Here is a 21,520-nt window from a genome sequence, read left to right as displayed (position 1 = left end):
CTTATTGGCAGACAATGGATCATAGCCTAGGTATCATAGAAACAGGGAAACAAGATACAGAACAGTAGAGAAATGATCTCTGAAACATGAAAACATTAACACTTAGAAAGTTTTCATGCATCATAGACCATAGTTATTTATATTATAATTGGTATCATGGTATGTTGTACTCTAGATAGAAGTCATAGAACTATGATTTATTTCCCTAATTTAGTTTAAGAAGAGATTAACTAGATCATTCTAGAAGCAAGAGTTCAAGCTGCTGCTTCAGCACAGGAGGGCACTGCTTTGATGACATGAACAGGATCACCAACTTTGATTATCTTAACCTGGCCAAGGGAGTCAACACAAACCATATTCTGCCCAAAAAACACCTGAAAATTAAGTGATTACAATTAGGTTAGCAGCAAATAGGTTGTAGGGAAGATATCGTTAAACCAATGTTTCCAAGGTACCAGATATATCATAGATGCTTACACTTCCCTGTTGTTTCTTATTTGGAAGCAACACTTGACCCGAACGGAACTGCTTGAGAGTTTGAGTTGGTTCAGACCCCATTTCTGCAGTTTCTTGATTGATTGTGGGTATCTAATACGCGTGTGAGTATAAGTATAGGCCGGTTAAGAAAAAGTAACAGTGTAATGTTCTGGCACAGAAAATTTGTCGAGGGAGAATATAGTTTTTACCTTGCAGCGACTGCATAATTTAACACCATAAAACGCCGACTTGTTTATCAGGATCTCCTTCCACAAATCCTCTGCATATTGCTCGCATCCATCAACGAGTATACTGATCAGTGATCAAAATAAACTAGATCAAAATTTATCACAACTAATATAGTGAAGGGGCTAAAATGGCAGATTTTCAGAGTTAAAAATGAACCAAATAACCACTAAGATGAAGTTAGGCAATCAAATAGCAGTTTGTGTACAAAGAAATGTTGTCAAATAGGTCTACTTTGCATTTACTTCATTCATTGTATATCAGGTATAGCCCCCTCAGTCACAAAAGCAAAAAAAGAAGAGGTCAAGAAGCGTATACTTGGGTCTAAAACGATTCACTGAAATTGGCTCCTTGAGAAGGGTATTTAACGCGTTTAATGATCCCTGCAACACGAAACATTGTCATCTATTCGGTGGATTGGTTCCTTGCAATCAAATAGTAACCTCACTAACCTGGGATAGCACGAGAAATGGATATCCATCAGAAAATGTAACCTTGTATCCATGGGCATATTCAGGGTCTACAGCCCTCGTTTCTGAGGCTGCTCGGTGAGAAAGAATAGACTAGATCAAAATTTATCAACTGCAAATTATGCCTATTGCATCACAACTATAGCTTGTAACTCTTTTCTACCTTATGGTGCCCCAAATAACAAAAGAAAGGATGTGCATACGCAGCTATACCTTCATTAAAGCGCACTAGTCGATATGGTTTTCCAAGATAATTGGAGAACCACGTTGCTGCTTCATCGCCCTCATCAAATGCGGAGCCAGACCATTCCCACACCGAGATACCCTCTGTTGTGAGAGAAGGCTTACTTAACGGAACTTTCAGAGCTTGCATACCAGGCGCCCTTATAACTGTACAAGTGAGAATCCATTGTTATTCCGAGATTTTTATAAAGGAGTGTTTGTATGATGTATCTCCTCTTTAACCTAAAATCGCTAATGATTATCCTCCCTCTTCTTGGATGATGAACAAAGGACATTCATCACAATCAAGAAAGGGCAATTACTCAATCTCAAGGCTAAAAACCAAATCACTATAAAGTATAAACACGAGTGCAAGCTTTCACTTCTAATGAAAGGAAGAAAAAAGAAACGACTGAATTACCTAAATACGAGTTCTTATTTGGTTCCCAGCCCTCAAACATAGCCTCGTTAGGCAATTCTGTTTCAACTAGTGCTAGCCTTGGATCAACTCTTTGGGTACAGGCTCGGCCTTTGGAATTCACAACCATCCATTGTCGATCCCAACGAAATCCTGCTCAAAATTTCAACTATTATGTTCTGTTTTTTGTTGCAACAACATAGGATGCTTAAGGATGTTAGAATAAAAACAAGAGAAAAGCATGAAGCTAGCCATTTCATCGAATTAACATACGAAACATGTTGTGCCAAACAGGCATACAACTCGCCCAAGCCAAAATCGCTCACAGCAACGAAGCACCCTAAAATGGTGCTGCATTTTATCCAGGAAACCGGGCTAGGAGGGTAGGCTGATTTAACGAGTACTTTGAGTTACACCGAAAAATTATGATTATAAACTAAACATGCCATCTTGGAGTTGCCATTCTTTTGCTGTTTTCCCTCTTAGATTCAACAAAATCCTTCTGCATTTCCCACTTTTTCTTGCAGAAATTCCGAAAAAGTTTGGCCCCTCCCCCTCTCCATATTTTCTGGTTTACATCTTCATAGCAATTCAAAACAAACTATTCTTGAATAACTTTTCCTTTTCAGCCACAGAAGTAAGGCTCCATTTGATTATGAATCATATATCCTTCCATTTTATACAAACTTTTTTGCTTAACTGAGTGAAAGAAACAGTGATTCCAATGCAAGAAGAATCAAAATGGATTTTCTTTGAAGCAAACAAACATGGATTAAACAACATTAATTCAATTCCAAAGGCTCAGCCCAGCATTATGATTCTAATTTATCAAACAGAACCTAAATGTCTAATGGAAAATCCCAAAGCTCCAACAATTCTTTCCAAGCAAAAAATTGCAACCAAAACAAAAAATCAGAAACATGCCAAATATAACACCAAGACATGTGAAACTTCAGTTGAAGCTTTTTTTTTTCTCCCCCCCCCCCCTCTCTCTCTCTCTATATATATATATATATATAGACATTCATATACAGCAAGAGCCTAAGATGAAGAAATTGGAAAAAGATTGAAACTTTAATGAAGGGGTGATGACTTATTTACCAGTGGGGGAGATGGGTGCCTGAGAAACGGAGATTCCACGGCAAGATTTGATTGGATATATGAAGATTGATGTTACTTCAGCAGCAGCTCCTTCATTCAACTCAGCCATCTCTCTCTCTCTCTCTCTCTGTTTCTCTCTCTGTGTTTCAAATACGAGAATTGAGAAAGACACCCGCTTGTGAACATTTATTAAGGTTGTATAAATACGGATTATGATGAATCGGATGGGGCCCATTCCTAAAAAATACGGATTATGATTTTTTTTCTCTCCGTCCCGGGTCCACCCATGTTCGCTATTCGCTCCAAAAGGCACGGGAGCTGGCTTAGGTGGAATCATCACTTGTGAGAATAGAACCCGGGTTTTCCCAAAGCTGGCTTAGGTGGAATCATCACTTGTGAGAATAGAACCCGGGTTTTCCCAAAATTCCTCCCCACAAAGAGAGCTCACTTGCCATTTGAGCTACCCCATTGGGTTAAATACGGATTATGATGAATCGGCTCTGTAAAATCTCAGATTTCGCACGTTTTACTACGTGTACAAATTTCTATGTAGAATAATACGGATTAATAACAAAATATAATCAATATCTTGAACATATTCTTACGAGTTAATTACTATTTTGGTCTTTCAACTATGATGAAAGTATTAAATTGGTTATCGATTATCAATTTTGATCAATTAAGTCCTTAACTATTAATTTTGTATTCGATTTGGTCCTCCGTCAATTTGGCTAAGTGACTGCCTCTTTTGAAGACCAATTGTGTAGACCATAAGTGCAATATATACTTTTAATATATTAAAAGTACATTATATCTATACATAAAATACATTATTTTAAAGTACATGATTTTTTATATATTATTAAATAATGTACATTCAATATAGAAATAATATATTTTTAATATGTTAAAAATGTATTGCACTTATGGTTTACACAATTACGTGGACCATGGTCAATAATTTGCCATGCGAGAGAAAGAGAATAATAAAATAATAATTCGCTCTTAGAAAAAATGTCAAATATGTCCTTAAACTTTATACCAAAAGTCAATTACGTATCTAAACTTTGAAAAAATGCAATTAAACCTTTTAACATGTCAAATTGAGTCAATAAAACGCAAGAACTGGTAAATGACTTGTTATTACAGGCCATTTAATTTTCGACGGCAAAATCCGGCGACTGACCGAGCCGTTGCCAGTCGCCATCTCTGGCATAAGGCCACCAAAAGGTCGCCTTCTCGTCGGAGAAGACAACCAGAAACGTTGCATTCTCCGGTGACGCCGGTCGCTGAAAATTAAATGACCCGTAATAACAAGTTATTTATCTGTTCTTGAATTTTATTGACTCAATTTGACATATTAAAGGATTTAATTATACTTTTTTAAGATTTAGGTACTTAAATAACTTTTGTTGTAAAGTTTAAGGTGTAAAGTTTAAGGGCATATTTCTTCCTTTTCTCTTCCTTTTGTTAGACTAAATAATTGGGCTGCCCGGCTGCCCTGCCCGGCAAAAGCTCCGCCTATAAAACCTAACCTAGCTGCTGCAATTCAATTCAACAAAGCTTAGATTATTTGTTTGGATTTGAGGAATAGCCATGGCCGCTAACACGTCCGGTGTCTCCAATCCGAAACTGGATGTCGAGTATGAAGATGAAGGTGATGATGGTTGGAGCTCACCCTCTGAGGTATGCGTTTGTTATTACGGTACTACTTATTTGGCTTCCGATTTGCTCTCATCTCATTTCAAATTTGATTAATTTGTTTCAATATTGTGGTTTTAGTGGGATTACAAACTACATGAAGTTCCATCCGACGGAAAAGATGGTCCTGTGATCAATCTTCTCTGCAAATTGGCTCTTACTCATTACCAAAATAGCCATGTAATCATGTCATTCTGTCTTTTTTTTTTTTTTTTTTTTTTTTTTTGCTTTTTCTCTGTTTGAATATACAATTACTTACTAATTCCTTTAATTTTTAGCAGCCAGGAGAAACTTACGAGTTTGTGAGCATACAGAAGGTACTGTGCGGGCTTGTTTCCGGTGTAGAGTATTCCGTCACATTTTGGGCCAAAAATCTGAAGAGCAATGTGGTTGAAACATTTGAAGGTCGTGGTTATGATATGATTGGAGAAGATGAGTTGAAAATAGTGAGTTGTGCCCTGAAAGAATAGGGTATTTAGCACAAATTTCTTGAAATAATAGGGTATTGTTTAGGAATGTCACCACTGCTGTGTGTGTGTGTGTTTTTTTTTTTTTAAGGATTTTGCTGTAATTTCCGCTGATTTAATCTAGTCAGTATTATCGCACTCGCTGGCTGGCTGTCTGTCTTCGGAACTGAATCATGAATATTATGGTCTATTTTATTACTGTTTCTCTTTGCTGCTTTTTTTTTTTTTTTTTTTTTTTNTTTTTTTTTTTTTTTTTTTTTTTTTTTTTTTAAATATATATATTTTTGGTGCTCCGGTTGGTTGAAAAGTATGTATGAATAAATACTACGGAGTATATATCATAAAAGTATGTTTGAACATATATTACAATGTAATAGAGTCAGTAATCCTCAACAAAAATATCGAAGGAGGCATATATGAATAGATATTAAATCATAAAAATATGTATGAACAGATATTACATTGTAATAGAGACACTAATACTAAAAAAAAAATATCGAAGTAGACAGTCGCAACATTAAAAATCCCAATCCACCCAGTGCTAATGTTGAGATATCCCTTGTATTAACATTAGTGTATCCCGACTTTCATAGTCTGGTTGGATCACTAGGGGCTTTCTGACCTCATTTAACATTATCAGCAATATTAGCTATTTTAATTTGTCTCGGATCAATTAACATTATCATCAATATTAGCTATTTTAATTTTTCGGAGGGAAAATCTCATTTTGGGTTCTTCCAGTGGCGGAGCCAGAAAAAAATTTCAGTGGGGGCAAAAAATGAAACACTTAATATAGTCATATATATTGTTAGATATTATGGACGAAAAATAAAACATATAAAAAATTTATAAAAATATTTATAACAATATATGAAATATATTTAATTTGATAAAATAATTCAAATACAAAACACATTATAAATTACGCATCTCATTATAAAAAAGAAACTTTATAAAAAGGAAATTAAAAAAAAAACTTTATATACGTAGTATATATTAAAAAAGCTATGAAGGAACCTACTGGCTAGTACCCTTAAGATTTGAATAAAAAGGCTTTGAAAATATCAACATGGAGCAAATGAGGCTAGCATGGTTCGAACCCTCAACATTTCGCTGGTGAAACCGTGCACCAACCAACTACACTAACAATCATATGTTCACATATATCTGTTTTCATATACTTATATCTAAAATGTATTATATATACATATATACATACAAAGGCTATGGGGGGGGGGGGGGTGAGGGGGGGCAGCTGCCCCCACTGCCCCCATTGTGGCTCCGCCACTGGGTTCTTCGTTACCATGACAATTAATCCAGGGATGCTTGAGTAGATAGAAGCATGAGTGGATAAAAAGAAATATTATAAAGAAAAATGATATATGAAGAAGTAAATTTTTTATCATGGATGGTAAATTTATTAATAAGACAAAGAAAATAATAAAAATAATGTGCCACTCTTTTGTATCGACATTAACATAGAATAAAAATTAGAATCCATGCAGGTATACTTGTGTGAGACTGTCTCACAGGTCTCAATCCGTAAAACGAGTCAGAGCTGCATGTGCTGAGAGTGAGTACAGTTAAAGTTGAAGGAGTTGTTGCTAAAGAGGTCATCAATGCATGCAGTAATTAAAAAAGATATGTATCAGATAAAGTTGAAGGAGTTGTTGCTAAAGAGGTCATCAATGCATGCAGTAATTAAAAAAGATATGTATCAGATTTACAACTGAAAAAAAAAAAGATATGAATATAATGTGGAAAGATTTGTATCAGAATTGGGTTTTGGTTCACATCTTTTCTAACTTGTATATGAAAAGAGGAAACTGGCAGCTTGCAAAAAAAAAAAAAAAGGAAACTGGCAAAAGGGCAGATCATATATATCATTAAAATGGAAAGAAGAGCTGCTAGCTATCCTGTCTAGCTGTTCTGGTGAAAAAAAATTACTTCTTCTTCTTTTTATCAACCTCAACCTAGCTAGCTAACTGGGGATTGAGAATTCATTGAAAGGAAAACAACAAAGAATTGAATATCACTTGTTAGCTTCTTTTGTTGAGATATCAATAGGGTATCTCTTGTCAGCCTTCCATCTTTCCTTGTATTTGAAACTTGGGATAAAAATAAAAAAAAATATATAAAAAAGAAGTAAGCTCACAGATGACCGCTGGGAACTGAGGAGCCTTAATGCAGTATTGCAGTGTATCACCTTCAATTTTTCGTTGTATGTAATGAGGAGCTTTGTATGCATATGTTTTTTTGTTTTTGTTTTTGTTTTGTTTTTGGTTTTTTTTTATGCATATGTTATTATCACTTTTCCTCTTTTTTTGAAAATCAAATGAACCAACTTATATTAAATCACTGAATAAAGTCGAAATACAATCAGGCATTCAGGTGGGATTAAATCCCACACACCAAGGACAGAAGAAGAACCAGCCGCCCGTGCTATTATCACTTTTCCTCTGATCTGCTACTTCTCATTTACTTTAATTTCAAATCACATTTCAGCTTCATTTGTAGAGATATCAATTAATGCATTATCACTTGTCAGCCTTCCATCTTTCCCTGTATGTGAATCAAAGATGCTGGAAACAAAGAAAGAAAGAAAGAAAAAAGAAGAATATCAAAGATGAACAGAATGAATGGAATGGGAGCATAAGTCTATATATAGTTTGCAACACCTTCAGGAGTAAATGTTCATCCATCATTTATCTTTGGTATGTATGGCTATTGGGTGCATGTTTTGGCCTCCCATATTCTCTAACTTTCTATATATCTTATCATCTTTTTGATCATGATTGGATTGTATTTGTGTGATTTGTAGGGTGCATCATTCAGAGAATGGCTTTTAATGGAGTTGAAAACGTAGAGGTATATATTTTAGCATGCACTTTTTTTGTAATTGAAATTGTGATAACACTTTGATTTAATTTAATGATTTTTTTTGTTCTCCAAATAGTATGCCTTTACTCACACAGAAAATCCAAAGTTAAAATTACTAGAGGTGTTTGACCAAAAATATTTAGGTAAGAGTATTTTTTTTTTTTTTTTATAAAAGTTTTGATATGCTCTTTCTAATTTTTAATATAATACTAATTGTTTTAGTAAAAAATTGTAGGGGGTTGCTTGGTATTCCAATCCAGAGAACTTATGGGGATAGTGTATGCACTGGAACATAACAATTCTGAACACATCATGCTCTCAGCACAAGAACTTCTAGACTATTTGCCCAAAAAATTTTCAGAAAAGCACGGGCGTGAAGATGTCACAGCCCCATTTTCAGCTCCAACCAGATTTATTAGGGAATATCTCACCAAGTATGGTATTTGCACGGAAACTGATTATCCTTTCATAGGCAGGCGAAGCCAGGAGGATGAAATAAAAGAAGTTGATTTGGTTTGTATTCAATAAATAAATACATTTTTATTTATACTGATTTTTTTTTTCATTTTCTATTTTTTATTTGTTGCAGTTATTAAAATATAAAGCCAGTAGAGTTATCAGAACAAAGAACTCACCAACAAGGGAAGCCTTCATACTTGGAGAAATTCAAAAACATCCTTTGATTGGACTTTTGCATTCTGATCAACTTTTGTCCTATCTCAAAAAGGGGTAAGCTATCCTTAGTTAATTTCTTTTCTTGGTTTATTTGATTATTTATTATGTTTAATTTTTTTTTTTTCATTTGATAGGAAATTTATGAGATTGGAAATGGGCCAAATAGACATGCTGTTATGATTACTGGTTATGGTGTTGTAAATGGAATCCCCTGCTATGAAATCAAGAACACTTGGGGTAATGCATGGGCAAACAGTGGTTTTGGCCTGGTCAGAAGAGATGCAATTCATGCATTTTTGTCTTTTGAAGGAGTGCACATCGAAGCTCCTTTATGATTTACTTGTGAACGTTTGATGGCTGTATTTTTTTTTTGCTGGCCGGTTGTTGAAGGAAAATTGGCAGAAGGTCCCCGGTTTGGACAACACATTTTGATTACTCTAATTGAATTTGGTTCTAATTATCATATTCAGAAAATTAGAATGTTAGTCCCTTGAACTATAAAGTGGCTTTTGTTATTAATTGACATTGATTTACAATAGTATGTATCCTCTAATTAGTTACTAAGGAGGCATATTTAGTCCTTGTTTGGCGAATGATGCACCTAATTAACCAGCAAGGGGAGTTATTTTTTGACAAGAAACTAAACAACTCCCTTATATAAAAGGGTAAAATTATATTCTATTTTCAATAAAAAAAAAATCCCCTTTAAATGTGCAACTGAAAATATATGTATGAAGTTGTCAAAAAGGTTTAGGCCGACGAGCCAACCCGTCAATTTTAATAATAAAATTTTTAATTTTAATTTTAATTTTAGCATTTTTTTTATAAAATAATTGTAATAATTTCATTTTGTATTAATGTTTAGTTAAATTATTTTGAATGTTTTGCTATCCAAGTAATATTAATATCGGGCGGTGTTAATGTGTTATTAGGCTGGTTCTCGTAGAATAAGTCAACCACGTCTCAATAGCCTACCTTTAATCCCAAACGCAATTAATCACACCCACCCTTTGTGAACGCAATTAATCACACCCACCCTTTGTGTTTTAGTTACGAAAACCAAGAGCATCACAACGCGTACAAAACTTTAAGAGTGGGCTAGTAGTCCGCTACTCCGCTCCCTGAGAATCAAACTTGTAAGGTGCAAATATATCATATTAATTTACATTCATTCTCTAGTAGACTCATAATGTTTGTTTTATAAATTGATAAAAATAAAGCTCAATAGAAATAAACATTATATTATAAGTACATGTTAAATAACATTTATCACTTATTATAGTCATAATTTTTGTTCTAAATTATCATAAATATAAACCTTAGCTTAATGCACATCGCTATTAATTTTTGATAAAAATGATTGGGTACTAATAAATATAAGAATCTCAAAGTTTAAGCGCTGGTTGAATAAAAAACAAATTGAGTTTTGATTGGGTAAATATCCATTCAAGAAAGTTCACTGTGATCCCTATTGATATAAATCATTGTAGAGGGGGAGAGAGGGCAATCTCAACTCTCAAGAAGTAGCAGAAAATGAAGATTGAATTGAACTCCAAGAAGTAATTAATCTGTTAGTTTATCATCAGAAGGAATACCACAAAGCTACAAAATTTGCAAATCCACACTTCATCTCTATCATAAAGCAAAAACAGCATGGATTTGCCTCTTCCATTCCATGGTATATCACTCACTCTAATCCATGAATACTTCTTCTATCCCGAAAAAATGTAGGAGTAGACACTCACTTCCTGGATAGAAAGCTTCTCAACATTAAAATTCCCAATCCACCAAGTCCTAATGTTGTACATATTAGAGATACTTTGGTGGGAACAAAATCAACCATATCCCTTTGCTGCTGGTTTGTCTTCGTTCGACATGGTCTCTCTTCAGATGTCTCACGAAGAAGATTGCAAAGGTTGTCCAGCAGGTGCATCATTTGGCGTTGACCCCGTCCAATATTTGATAGCTGCATCAAGAAACAAGTTGTATCAAACAACTAAATCCGAACAAAGGATTCGGGAATGCGTGAAAGAAGACAACCCTGTGCTAAATTATCTTTGCCAAAGTATTATGTTGATGAATTTATTTCTTCCGTTAGACAGCAAAAAGCACAAACTGAACTCAGGAAATGGATTCGATATGGCATGAAGTTGTGTTTAAGTCCTTAAACAACTCTTTTGTACCAATTTGATATAACAGATGCCTAAATGTATATGGCAAAAAACTTACTAGAGCATGATGTGCCACTAAATCTGTTAGATAATGATAGACAGAGGATGTTTTTCGGTTTATAATCTACCTGAAAACTCTTTGACATTTATTTTTTGGGTCGTGGGGGTGGGTGCTTAAAAGCAAACTATAAATCTGCTGCATACCTCTTCCAACAAAGCAGAATCCTTTGCCAAATGGGAAGAAGATGATGGGCTAGGCATAATAGATCCAGTTAAAGAACCATTCTCCAAACTGGATATGAAGTGCGAAGTTGGTACAGATCCATTGCAGGCTTCAGGTTGCAGGGTGGTGTTCCGAGCAGTAGGTGAAGTTTTTTTGCTGCTTAACTTGGAACTGAGCTCTTCCATTCGAGATGTGAAGTCGTCCATCCGATCGTTCAGTGTAGAAATTTGTTCTGATAGTTGTTCAATAGCTCCCTTCCAGAATAAGAAAGAGTTGTAAATGAAATCAGCTATTTTACTCTCAAACATCATCAAAACTGTCAGAGCAAGCCCAATATTTTACTTATGGATGATAAAAAAAATAATAATAAATTTGACTCTTTTAGTGTGTGCATAAAATCACCTGATTTGACACTGAAATCCTGTCATCAAACTTTCGGTTGTTGGAAGAAAATAAGCTGATTTTAGGCAGATTCACATCCCTATTTGTTGAATATGAATGCGATATCCCACTGTTCAAAGTCAATTCACTTTAATGTCAAATATTCAAATAAAGCATCTGTTGAATAAACAACACTTATGCAAGGGTGGAAAATACAATTTTTATCCCCCGGGAGAGAGAGGAAGAGAAGAAGAAAAAGGCAACTTTCTGGAAATTCTACTATAATGCACCAAAAAAATCAAGGCTAACTAAGATCCTGCCTACTATATTTGTACTTATGTAATATTGCTGGTATTATAAAAACATTAGCTTATAGCTATGGTTTCTATCTAGACAAATAAATGTGTAAGTCTTATCCCTTATGGATGCTCTGCCAATGAATAAAATGTTCCATCAGCAACATAATATATCTTGATGTCACCCATCACAGGAGAACATGGATATAAACAATATTCCCCACAAGCTAAGGCCTGCTGGGAAATTGGGTTCCCCAATTCTTTTTCTTTCCTTGGGGAAAAGGAAGAAAGTGAAAATATGATAAAATCATAATGAGCTACTCAAGCTTAGGATGAAACTAATTATATATATGCTATAAGGGCGGATTATAAAAAAGTTGAAGAATATGTACCTTCCGATGTTTCTTTTTCTTAGCGCTACACTCTCTGCTGAGGCACGGAATAGTGTTTCTTTAGGGCTGGACACAAAATCTTCATCTATGCTAAGCTTTGTTTTCAAATCATCTGGCAAGGCCTACAAAGTTGTAGACTCAGGGACAAAAGGTAGGGGAGGCCATCAAACAAAGCTATAGTAGCTATGATACCTTGACTTCATTCACAAGCTTTTCTAACTGTATTTGTTCAATATATGTGCGTGGGATGTAAGAACCTTCCAATCCCATCTGATCAGCTACACGTTTTACAACCAAGCGATCTCTTCCTTGGATCTTAAGATTTCAAAGAAAAGAAAAGAACTAAAAATTTTACTGGAAAAGATGAAGAAAGGTGTATCAACATAGCAATAATCAATTTTCTGTATTGATTTTGGCATTCGATTCATAAAGTACCTGAACATATTGACGCTTCAGCTGTTCAAGCCAATCAATTTTGACACAGGCCTTCTCATCACAAAATGTGTGGCTGTTTCTTTTGAGGATTGCTGCTATGGTATAACCCAGAGCCATCAATCCACCAAGAAGCCGGACGCTAACTTCAAATGTGATCCTTGGTGATATTACAAATGGAGAATCTGTGACCCATTCCTATAACAGCATAACAAAATTGCAATTATCAATGCTTGAGATTGATGTCTTTTCATTGTGTACTAGCTACTTTTGGCTAATTTTTTTGGGCAAATTAAATTGGTAGAATTAAAAATAAGTCCATAAGGAGTGGCATGAAAGAAAGCTGCAAAGCAAATATTACAGGTGACACCAATATTAAAGCTATAAGTGACAGTAATTATGTTCATGTTGGCTGCAAAAAGATAGAATATAATCAAATGTAAACTACACTGCTCTCTTCCTACACATTCCATTTGATTTCTTTCCAGAAAAGTTTAAATGAGTATCTACAATCAGAGTACTATGTTGATGATTTTTATTTATTTATTTATTTTTAATGCTGGGTCTTTTTGATAATTAACTTAATCAAATTGAGTTTCTTTGTCATCAATATATAGGTCTTCTAAAGTTAATTCAAGTAAAGCAAACACATAATTCAGATAAAGCAGCTGCAATGAACAACTAAGCTAACCTCAAACATGAGATTATATTTTCCTTCTTTGTTTCTCATCCTCAGATATGATTGGCATGACTCTGGATCTTCACCAGGTGGCAGAAGATATATATCATAGGTCTCTTCCACACTCTCTGTATGTTCCTCAGACAAGACAGACTTGATTTGCTCCACCGTCACATTCCTCGAAGACTAAAGAAAATAAGATAAGTTACATGTCAACAAACAAACTTCTAGATAACAGTTATCTTCAGAGTTATTCACTAGGCTCAGGGAAATGATAACTCAGCGGGATGCAGTTACCTTTAGAATATATGTAGGACTCTGAAATCCAGTGAATGGATTGAATTTATTGATTATTTTGATGTGTGCTGTTTGTAGGTCAGGCTCGATAAAAGCCTTGTACATTGGATAAACCTGCATTCAGTTTTATGGCAAAATGAGTTACCTAACAAATTTAAGAATTTTAACATTGCATTGAACAGTTCGGCTAAGGATCATGATGCACACCGTTTCAGATATTTGGTGGATAATCTCTTCAGGTTCTTGCCCAGCACGTTGTATATCTCTTATAACTCGTTTTACTAAATCAAAATGAACTCCACCATTCACAGATACTCGAAGATCAATCAAAGGGCGCAATTTCTCATTCAAAGCATATATGCCCTCCAAAATCACAATTTGGGAACTAGGGACTTCAAGTGTCCTGCAGCACAACAAAGGACATAAATTCAGATCAAAATAGTTTCATATGGCATTTCAAAGAAAGAAGCAAAAATCATTATTCAATATAAAGTCTCTTGTAGGATAGATACTAGGTAGCATCCAAAATATATAACCAAATCATAATGTACAGATAAAAACTCAAGAATGTTAAAAATATAATGGTTAATAAATTAAATAAATACTTATCATTAGAGAACCCAAAGAGAGTATCAAATTGGATTTAAAATAACAAAAAGCACCTTTCTTGCAGAAAAGGATATCATAAGAAAGCTAAATAATATTTACAATGCTTTAATCCTAAATCAGTAATAGCTTCTGTAGATTATAAAAGAAAGGAAGATAGCAATCATAGCATTAGAAGAAAAGCTTCTGTATAAAATTACAATGAAGGAACTGAACCTGTATCCTATGCGTGAGCTAGATTTGAAATCATATATTGGAACCTCTGCTGGCTTTCCAGCCTTCAAGTCATGGATGTTTTTAAGCAGCATATCATAGTCCGTTAAGCGAGGATCTGTAAGCCCATAACATCAGATATAATATAATCACCTTCCATAAGTAATAGTTTGAAGAAATTTGTAAGTCGGTTTTCAAATCCTAGCTAAGTGTCACAATGATCAAAGCAACTAAATGATAGATGAAATAATATCAAACTCTTCAGTTAAAGGATCAATGCTTGCCCTCTCAACCACCCCCTCTTCCTTGTCCAAACTCCCAACATCCCTTACATTGGGGAAATATGTAATAAGAAACTAAGGAATTGCATACAGAAGAACTCCCTTCTAAGAAAATAAGGTCCTAGTGAAGAATCAAGATTTCCAAAGGAATTGAAGTAATAAAAAGATATATGCTAAAAACAGTTCTTACCATCATAGTTTCCATCAACAATTCGACTTGCATCATTGTAATTATCCATGGAAATAACAGCAACACTTGGCATGAAATTCTGTATTTTTTCAGTGAATACTGTCTTTCCAGCACCCGAAGGACCAGCTAGTCCCACTAATACAAGTCCATCATTCTTTTGAGCCAACAACTGGCATGCACGGATTACAATGAAGAACCCTTTCTCAAATGATAAATTATCCGGTATATGGACAATCTCATATCGATCACAATCCTTTCTCTTTACCAATCGAATTTGGTCTTTTAAGAGACCAGGTTTACGATGAGTTGATTCATTGTCAGTATCCCTTGCCATTGAGAGTTGAAATAATGCTAAAACTCCTCTAAGAGAGAACAAATAAGCACATGTAAGTGGAGAGACAGAATAATAAAGCCTACATAAATGCTGTTTGCTTATTCAATTGAAATGCAGAGGTATCTATATCTCTGCTAAACTGCGGAAAAGCATAGAAGTAACTTAATTGGAAACATGCTCAATCATCCCAACTAAATGCTATGGAACGAAGTTCAAAAACCACCTAGTAGCTAAAGAATTACCACATATCTGAGGGTAAATAAAATCTATCAGCAGCTTATAAAAAAACAAGTTCAAAACATTCTAATCTTATGAAATTACATTATCAAACAATTTGCAATTAGAACTGCATTTGCATGAATATAAACCAAAGCTAATCATAACAAAATAATCTAATCTTTTTCATCATTCAATACCAATACTAAAGTAAAACAAGATTTTCAATACTAAATACAAAGTTTCAAAATCACCACAGCAGCATTCCAACATGAAATTCAATCCCATGAACAAAACATGATCATTCACAAACAAAACGAAGATGGAGTCCAGTGGCAGGTTACACATTCAATCTCCATTCCCCCATATGTATCAGAAAGAAACAAAGAAGAAGAAGAAAGAAACTACACATGCAAAATAATCAGCTGAAAATCATTCTCAAGCTATCAATAACCACCGAGAAGAGCAAAAACAACCGCTCTTGAAACTCCGTTGGGATCTAAAGACAATGTAGCCAACAGAGCACCGCAAAATAAATTAAAATTAAAATGTAAACTGACCAAATTATTGAATGAGAAGAAAGCAAAAAACAAACAAACAAATCATCAAAAAAAACGCAGAACTCAGAGGATTTTTAGATCAAAACGAAATATCTGAACAAAATCTAATGCAGAAGATGAACACACTGACCTGTAGTGGGATTGAGCATTGAAGAGCGTCGAAGCTTTTGCGGTTTTATAGCACAGAAAGAGGTGCTCCAGAACTAGGAGTGTAGTTTATATAGGTTTGTTTATTTACATTTTTTTCAAAAGAAATTATTATTTTCTCTCGTGGACCGTGAAATTTATTGGTAATTATTATTTATTTGTACTTTGAGGTGTGGAATTCACAATTTTATAATAATAGTAAATTAATAATTAATTAATATTAATAATATTAATAATAATTTCTCCAGAAATAAAGGAGAGCCAGCTTACCTTACAGGGCAAGCATGTTTTGGAAAGTGGAATGCTATATTGGGAAATATTCCACCTTCTAAAATTTGTTTTTAGTTTAACAAAGTGGAGTAATTTGCGAGAAACTTATAAATATTAAAAAATAAAATTTTGAAGTAAATATTAGAAAGAAAAATAAGTATTTTCAATAATGTTTCTATATCAAAATTTGTTCATATTGTATCTTTTTAATGCATTATATAAAATAAAAAGACATGATATTGAAATATATTTTGTATTTTTATCTCTTCACTTATGTGCTTGAGTAGTTCAATGATTGATTTAGACAATTAATGTTAATAGTTAAAAAATTTGCTAAATTCACTAGCCGGTATGATCATGTGAGTTTCACCTTTAACACTATGACAAGAGCTTTGTTCTTTTGAGGGCTCATGCTCTTTGATTGCGTGTGGGACATCTTTAAGGTCCAATTAAAGTGATATATCAACGTGACACTCGAGTACTCGACTATATTTTTTATACTATTATTAGAAAAATAAAAAATAAAACAGGTTTTTAAATTTTTTTTAATGGAATCAAATTTAGTTCACTTTTGATACTTTTATAATTTATATTTAACTCATTTTAATTTGAACACAACGTTCAAAGTTCAAATGAACAAATTGAGTACTCAATATGATCATTGTTCATTGAAAGTCACCTATTATGTATAAAACATTCTATTCCAAAACTACCATCAATTGAAAATAAAAACTCTCTAATTTTCAGTTCATGAACCTTAGTCCATTTGTTCCATTTCATTCCCAATAACAGAAACAACAATTCTCCCTGCTGGCACCAAGCTCCAGTCATGTCTGTGATACATACAATCCTTGCAAAATAATAGAACTTGCAAAAAGACCCAATTTTGGTCAACTTAAAATGATATTTCTAATGTTAAACCAACAGTTTCTGTTCACTTGCAATGTCTTCAATAATCTGCATCCTTGACTAACAAAACAACTGGCTTTACAAGCAGCACCCGTATTCGTATTTCTCGACTTAACCATCGTGCTCGTGTAAACTACGCTTGTGTTTCTCACTGCAAAAGAGAAGAGAAGGTTTTGAGTTCAAACCTGCAAGATTTACCTAGGACCCGAGATGCATATAACAGACAGACAGTGAGAATTCATGGAATTGATCTTAATCTTATATGCCTGTTCGATAGGACCGTATTTAATCAGATTATTTGATATAGATGAAGTAATCAGCTGTTTTTGCATGTTCCGCAAAGAATATGGACCATAGATTGTGCCAACACTTTTTTAGTTTATTCAAGAGTGATCCAACAAAACCATGAGAATATATTCAATACCTTCACATCAGTTAGGGGAAAATAACTTTTAATCTTCGTGTTCATTTTCATCCTCGGAATCTGCACAAGGAACAAAATTACTCGACCACGCAATAGAAAACTGATCTTTTATCATTGATAGCATCTACTAAAAAAGAACACTACAATCAAACATTTACGGGAAATTCACTCATTCGAATCATTTCATGAAACTAAAAAGGATGCCAAATATTTCCATTATACAATAAGTCTGAGAGTGAGGTTTTACGGTTTTATTAATTTTGTACTCTTCTTGACAACATTCATTGCTCATTTTTCCTAGGAGACAATTACAAGAGTGGGAAGTTTAAAACATTAAAAAAAAAAACCGTTTTTTTGCCTTACCAGATCGAACATCATCACTGACTTGGCCCCTTGATTGGATTTGTTTAACAAGCATCCTATACATCAGCACCCACCAATATATATGCAGAACGAGCAAGCAAAATAGAAGAGAATTGAAGATGTAGTAATATATTGGTCCTTCCACTTTGTGTTTCTCCTTATCCAAAGTCCATACAACTTCGTAGCTGCATTTAACTAAGTTAGATGAGTAATAGTTTTTTGACAACCCTAAAGTTGAAAAAAAAAAAATTAACGAACCACATCTGAACCAACTTTCAACCAACTAGGGCAAAGAAGGTAAAAGGGAACAACCATGACTCACCTTGTACTCCATAAAACCCAAAAAGGAAAGTATATAAGGCGAAGAAGGACCCAAGATAAAACAAAAAGAATGAATGAAATGCTGGCAAGAGTTTCAGCACCACTGTATTTAGACATTTTCCCAATTTCCAAAAGTACGTCACTAGCATCATGGAGGGCTAAAACAATTGAACCGACACGTGCAAACCTGCCCACAGCAGAAACAATAATAGAATTAGATTGCAAGTAAAACGTTATTGCAAGGGAATTGCTTTACTCAAATAAAACATGATGAAAGCTATTAGTTTATTCAATCAAAACCCATCTACCATTTTCCTTCTCTTGTAAGTTGCTAACTTGCCCAAATGATCCATTTCCTATAATTATTGTGTACAAAGGCAAAAAGCAAACCCATGCAAAATTCTAAGCTCATGCATTAGTCAAATAGTACTCTTAAGCAGCATATGCCTCATTTAGCAGAGCAAAACCTTGATAATTACTCATTTGAGAAACTTGTACAGATATTGGCCATTTAAAACGGAATCTACTAAATTTCATTAGAGAACTGTGGGATTCAGATATTTGTAATCTGAAAGAGAGAGAGAGAGAGAGAGAGAGAGAGAGAGAGAGAGATGATTGATCCATCTAAGCTATGAACTAACCAACTCAGAGTCAATATAACTACCCCATCTGCAAAATTAAAAACATTGGACGCTTTTCTGGTTTTGTTTGCCCTCAAATGTGCATGGTTCACAATGTAAGTGTTTGAGTATCCTTTCACAGGGATTTCTCCTTTATTAGCCCTTTTAGATTTTTTACTAGTTTAAAAATATTACAAATTAGCATAAATTTTCAACCAATGTATTGAAAACTGTCTTTACAACAAAGCAAAATCTCAGCTCTACTAAAACACACCTGAATAGATAGGACAAGACAATGAGAATAGCAGTAGCAAGATGGTGGCTCATTGAAACCCCGAAGTCAGAGCGCCTCGTTTCCCAAAATATAAGAGCAAATATGGAATATGTGTAGAACCCACCAGCATACATATAAAGAGCCTTCAATTTTGCCCTACATCGCAAAAGCAATTGCTCATCTCATTAGACTATGAAATGAAAATGACACAGATAACTTGAGGACTTGGGAACGAAGTCTAGCTTTGTGAATCAAATGATCATTAGTAGCTCATGCTTTGAAAAAGCATAACATGCTCACTTATCAGTTCATCAACAAAAAAGATAGCCAAAGAAACCTAAAAGAAGAACTTCAAAGGAAAGAAAGAAAGCACATGTATACCAAAGAAGAACAATAAATTAGGAATTACAGAAATCTCTTACTTGTATTTCTGGTCAGGCCAGACCTGATCCCCAGGGCCTACCCAGAAATATTTTGTTTTGGTGAACCAAGGCTCGTTGTAGGTAACAGAAAGTGCGAAAATTTCAGCTGAAACAAAATAAACACATTTCCATGCTGATTCCTTGAACTTCCGTATCTTTTTTCTTCGTTCGTCGGTCTCATTTTCCACCACCCTCTGCCCCTTTGCAAATATTAACCACCTGGCGAGATTCTGCAACATGTAAATCCAATTAAAACTTAGCATGACCATTAAACAAGGGTAGGGCAAAGATTCTAGAGGAAGTTCAGAAGGAAGCTGTGGTGGAAGTTTCATCTATTTGTTGAGTTATTGGATGGCATTCCTAGACATTGAAATTCAACCTCACTAGTCACCCCCCTCCCTCTCTCTCATAAGCACCTTGGCTTTTCATCCAAAAAATCAACTTCAACTTATTTGCCACAAGGAAATAGAATCACGACAGATGCATGTGGTATAAATTATGTTCCCATTGCCATCCTAATCAGTTTTGCTTGTGATTCACATACAAAGTCTACACCTAGATGGAAAACGAAATTCACTTCATAGCTTAGATTGATACTGCAGTTGCTATTATAGAGTGGTTCATCAAGCACACACAGAGATTAAATACAAATAAACAACCCGAATACAATACGGTTTTAGTGATTCCAGTAACCTCTAATCTCCAATCTCCACTGACTCTATCAAGGATACTGAATGAATATAAATGATCAAATGATCAAATCTAAACTTGAAGTCAGCTGTTAAACTCATTTTCAACTTCTAATCCCAAAACAGCTTGCTTAATAATCTGCCATGGGGCCAATGTGCATAAAGCATACTGTACCAAATATGATTTTACACAAATCAAATTTACTTCAAAGACACAAAACAAAAAGCTAATAAGCAGAGTCATTACTTCAAAACAAATGAAAATCAAGAAAACATAACATCTAGCTTGCTAAACTTAACAGATTTTAGGCAAAACAAAATCTATAACCACTAGCCTAATCAAGTAAATCAAAACAAGTGAAACAGAAAACTCAAACACTAAAAAAAACTCTACCTCAAATACGAATCTATCAAGCAAGAATCTGACAGCGGGGAAGAACAGCACGAACAGCGGAAGCACTGCCAAATCTCTGTAGCTTGGATACGATTCTTGCTCCCAATCAATGGAACCCACGGTTTCCAGAATACCCATTTGCCCAAAACAAAAAAAAAAAAAAAAAAAAGTTTTTTTTTGCGTTCTGAACTGTGTATCAGAGGTTTTGGTCAATCATGGGGATTTTAAAGATATCGTTTGCCTCGAAGGTCGAAGCTTCAAACGACCTGAAACTGAAAAGAGTCCTTCCAGGATTCAGAGTAGGTTGGATCCAGTAAGAGAGGGTCCACAATAATTCTTTGGTTCGGGTGTAGTGGCAATTTTGCCCTTTGACTTTTGGCACACAAATCGAGATTCGGCCCGCGGTAGCATGAAGTTTAAGATTATTCTATTGTAATATTATATTTATATAAAATGTATTTAAAAAGTTTGATTAAGTTTAAAAACTATTCAAATTGAGTATTAAGATAGTTGAATTCTACTTGATTTGTTACTGGAATTAATTGATTTTAAACTCGACTTAATAGTAAATGAATAAAATTATAATGTTCGTCAAATCGAGTTCGAGTAATTTTAATAAAATTAATGTATGCGTTATACGAACAAATATTATGTTATTCTGTATGAATAATCAATGCAATTTCTATTTAAGTGGACACACCATAATAATGTTTTCTTATGTTCTAATGTTATATACTTCTAGTTCACCATTTCTCATTT

The 21,520-nt window shown here is 34.3% G+C and overlaps 5 protein-coding genes across 6 annotated transcripts; 2 read left to right on the top strand and 3 right to left on the bottom strand.

Moving 5' to 3' along the window:
* Positions 1 to 9: 9 nt before the first annotated feature.
* LOC116002207 (mitochondrial amidoxime reducing component 2-like) lies at positions 10 to 3,102 on the bottom strand. The gene is made up of 8 exons (XM_031242280.1): positions 2,935 to 3,102; positions 1,837 to 1,986; positions 1,407 to 1,583; positions 1,176 to 1,264; positions 1,042 to 1,106; positions 687 to 789; positions 478 to 588; positions 10 to 374 (listed from the first exon to the last, which is right to left on the bottom strand). Exons 1-8 carry the CDS (start codon positions 3,041 to 3,043, stop codon positions 255 to 257), a joined length of 924 nt encoding a protein of 307 aa, XP_031098140.1. The 5' UTR covers positions 3,044 to 3,102; the 3' UTR covers positions 10 to 254.
* Positions 3,103 to 4,479: 1,377 nt separating this feature from the next.
* On the top strand, positions 4,480 to 5,306 carry LOC116002724. 2 transcript variants are annotated; one of them, XM_031242893.1, is made up of 3 exons: positions 4,480 to 4,620; positions 4,717 to 4,815; positions 4,914 to 5,306. In XM_031242893.1, the coding sequence occupies exons 1-3, from the start codon at positions 4,531 to 4,533 to the stop codon at positions 5,103 to 5,105; spliced, it is 381 nt and encodes a 126-aa protein (XP_031098753.1). In that variant the 5' UTR covers positions 4,480 to 4,530; the 3' UTR covers positions 5,106 to 5,306. The 2 variants fall into 2 exon arrangements, with proteins under 2 accessions (XP_031098753.1, XP_031098754.1); XM_031242894.1 differs by having other exon boundaries at positions 4,484 to 4,620; positions 4,917 to 5,306.
* Positions 5,307 to 7,940: 2,634 nt separating this feature from the next.
* Positions 7,941 to 8,992, top strand: LOC116001486 (cysteine protease-like). The gene is made up of 5 exons (XM_031241359.1): positions 7,941 to 7,970; positions 8,059 to 8,125; positions 8,218 to 8,495; positions 8,572 to 8,711; positions 8,824 to 8,992. Exons 1-5 carry the CDS (start codon positions 7,941 to 7,943, stop codon positions 8,990 to 8,992), a joined length of 684 nt encoding a protein of 227 aa, XP_031097219.1.
* A 1,179-nt stretch (positions 8,993 to 10,171) lies between these two features.
* Positions 10,172 to 16,166, bottom strand: LOC116002849 (inorganic pyrophosphatase TTM2-like). The gene is made up of 12 exons (XM_031243026.1): positions 16,059 to 16,166; positions 14,819 to 15,180; positions 14,351 to 14,465; positions 13,736 to 13,931; positions 13,529 to 13,642; positions 13,244 to 13,417; positions 12,556 to 12,750; positions 12,313 to 12,435; positions 12,121 to 12,242; positions 11,454 to 11,562; positions 11,033 to 11,305; positions 10,172 to 10,623 (listed from the first exon to the last, which is right to left on the bottom strand). The coding sequence occupies exons 2-12, from the start codon at positions 15,150 to 15,152 to the stop codon at positions 10,399 to 10,401; spliced, it is 1,980 nt and encodes a 659-aa protein (XP_031098886.1). The 5' UTR covers positions 15,153 to 15,180; positions 16,059 to 16,166; the 3' UTR covers positions 10,172 to 10,398.
* A 919-nt stretch (positions 16,167 to 17,085) lies between these two features.
* LOC116000940 (ASC1-like protein) lies at positions 17,086 to 21,026 on the bottom strand. The gene is made up of 7 exons (XM_031240814.1): positions 20,762 to 21,026; positions 19,679 to 19,908; positions 19,257 to 19,412; positions 18,364 to 18,549; positions 18,042 to 18,226; positions 17,679 to 17,738; positions 17,086 to 17,405 (listed from the first exon to the last, which is right to left on the bottom strand). The coding sequence occupies exons 1-6, from the start codon at positions 20,897 to 20,899 to the stop codon at positions 17,707 to 17,709; spliced, it is 927 nt and encodes a 308-aa protein (XP_031096674.1). The 5' UTR covers positions 20,900 to 21,026; the 3' UTR covers positions 17,086 to 17,405; positions 17,679 to 17,706.
* Between the last annotated feature and the right edge of the window lie 494 nt (positions 21,027 to 21,520).

The sequence above is a fragment of the Ipomoea triloba genome, chromosome 13 (genome assembly GCF_003576645.1).
Source record: "Ipomoea triloba cultivar NCNSP0323 chromosome 13, ASM357664v1".
NCBI classification, from domain to species: Eukaryota; Viridiplantae; Streptophyta; class Magnoliopsida; order Solanales; family Convolvulaceae; genus Ipomoea; species Ipomoea triloba.
Note: the sequence above shows the minus strand (reverse complement) of the source record. Positions and strands in the feature narration are given on the sequence as shown.

Excerpts from the sequence above, each read along its gene's own strand:
- LOC116002207 (XM_031242280.1), bottom strand. The coding sequence starts at position 3,043 with ATGGCTGAGTTGAATGAAGGAGCTGCTGCTGAAGTAACATCAATCTTC. Across the intron at positions 1,987-2,934 it reads GGCACCCATCTCCCCCACTG|GATTTCGTTGGGATCGACAA; the intron begins GTAAATAAGTCA and ends AATTTTGAGCAG. Across the intron at positions 589-686 it reads AATTATGCAGTCGCTGCAAG|ATACCCACAATCAATCAAGA; the intron begins GTAAAAACTATA and ends CACGCGTATTAG.
- LOC116002724 (XM_031242893.1), top strand. The coding sequence starts at position 4,531 with ATGGCCGCTAACACGTCCGGTGTCTCCAATCCGAAACTGGATGTCGAG. Across the intron at positions 4,621-4,716 it reads GTTGGAGCTCACCCTCTGAG|TGGGATTACAAACTACATGA; the intron begins GTATGCGTTTGT and ends TTGTGGTTTTAG. Across the intron at positions 4,816-4,913 it reads CTCATTACCAAAATAGCCAT|CAGCCAGGAGAAACTTACGA; the intron begins GTAATCATGTCA and ends TTTAATTTTTAG.
- LOC116001486 (XM_031241359.1), top strand. The coding sequence starts at position 7,941 with ATGGCTTTTAATGGAGTTGAAAACGTAGAG. Across the intron at positions 7,971-8,058 it reads ATGGAGTTGAAAACGTAGAG|TATGCCTTTACTCACACAGA; the intron begins GTATATATTTTA and ends TTCTCCAAATAG. Across the intron at positions 8,712-8,823 it reads TTGTCCTATCTCAAAAAGGG|ACATGCTGTTATGATTACTG; the intron begins GTAAGCTATCCT and ends TGGGCCAAATAG.
- LOC116002849 (XM_031243026.1), bottom strand. The coding sequence starts at position 15,152 with ATGGCAAGGGATACTGACAATGAATCAACTCATCGTAAACCTGGTCTC. Across the intron at positions 13,932-14,350 it reads AGCTCACGCATAGGATACAG|GACACTTGAAGTCCCTAGTT; the intron begins GTTCAGTTCCTT and ends GTTGTGCTGCAG. Across the intron at positions 13,418-13,528 it reads GTCCTACATATATTCTAAAG|TCTTCGAGGAATGTGACGGT; the intron begins GTAACTGCATCC and ends TATTTTCTTTAG.
- LOC116000940 (XM_031240814.1), bottom strand. The coding sequence starts at position 20,899 with ATGGGTATTCTGGAAACCGTGGGTTCCATTGATTGGGAGCAAGAATCG. Across the intron at positions 19,413-19,678 it reads TGGCCTGACCAGAAATACAA|GGCAAAATTGAAGGCTCTTT; the intron begins GTAAGAGATTTC and ends TTTGCGATGTAG. Across the intron at positions 18,550-19,256 it reads GTCTTGTCCTATCTATTCAG|GTTTGCACGTGTCGGTTCAA; the intron begins GTGTGTTTTAGT and ends TGCTGTGGGCAG.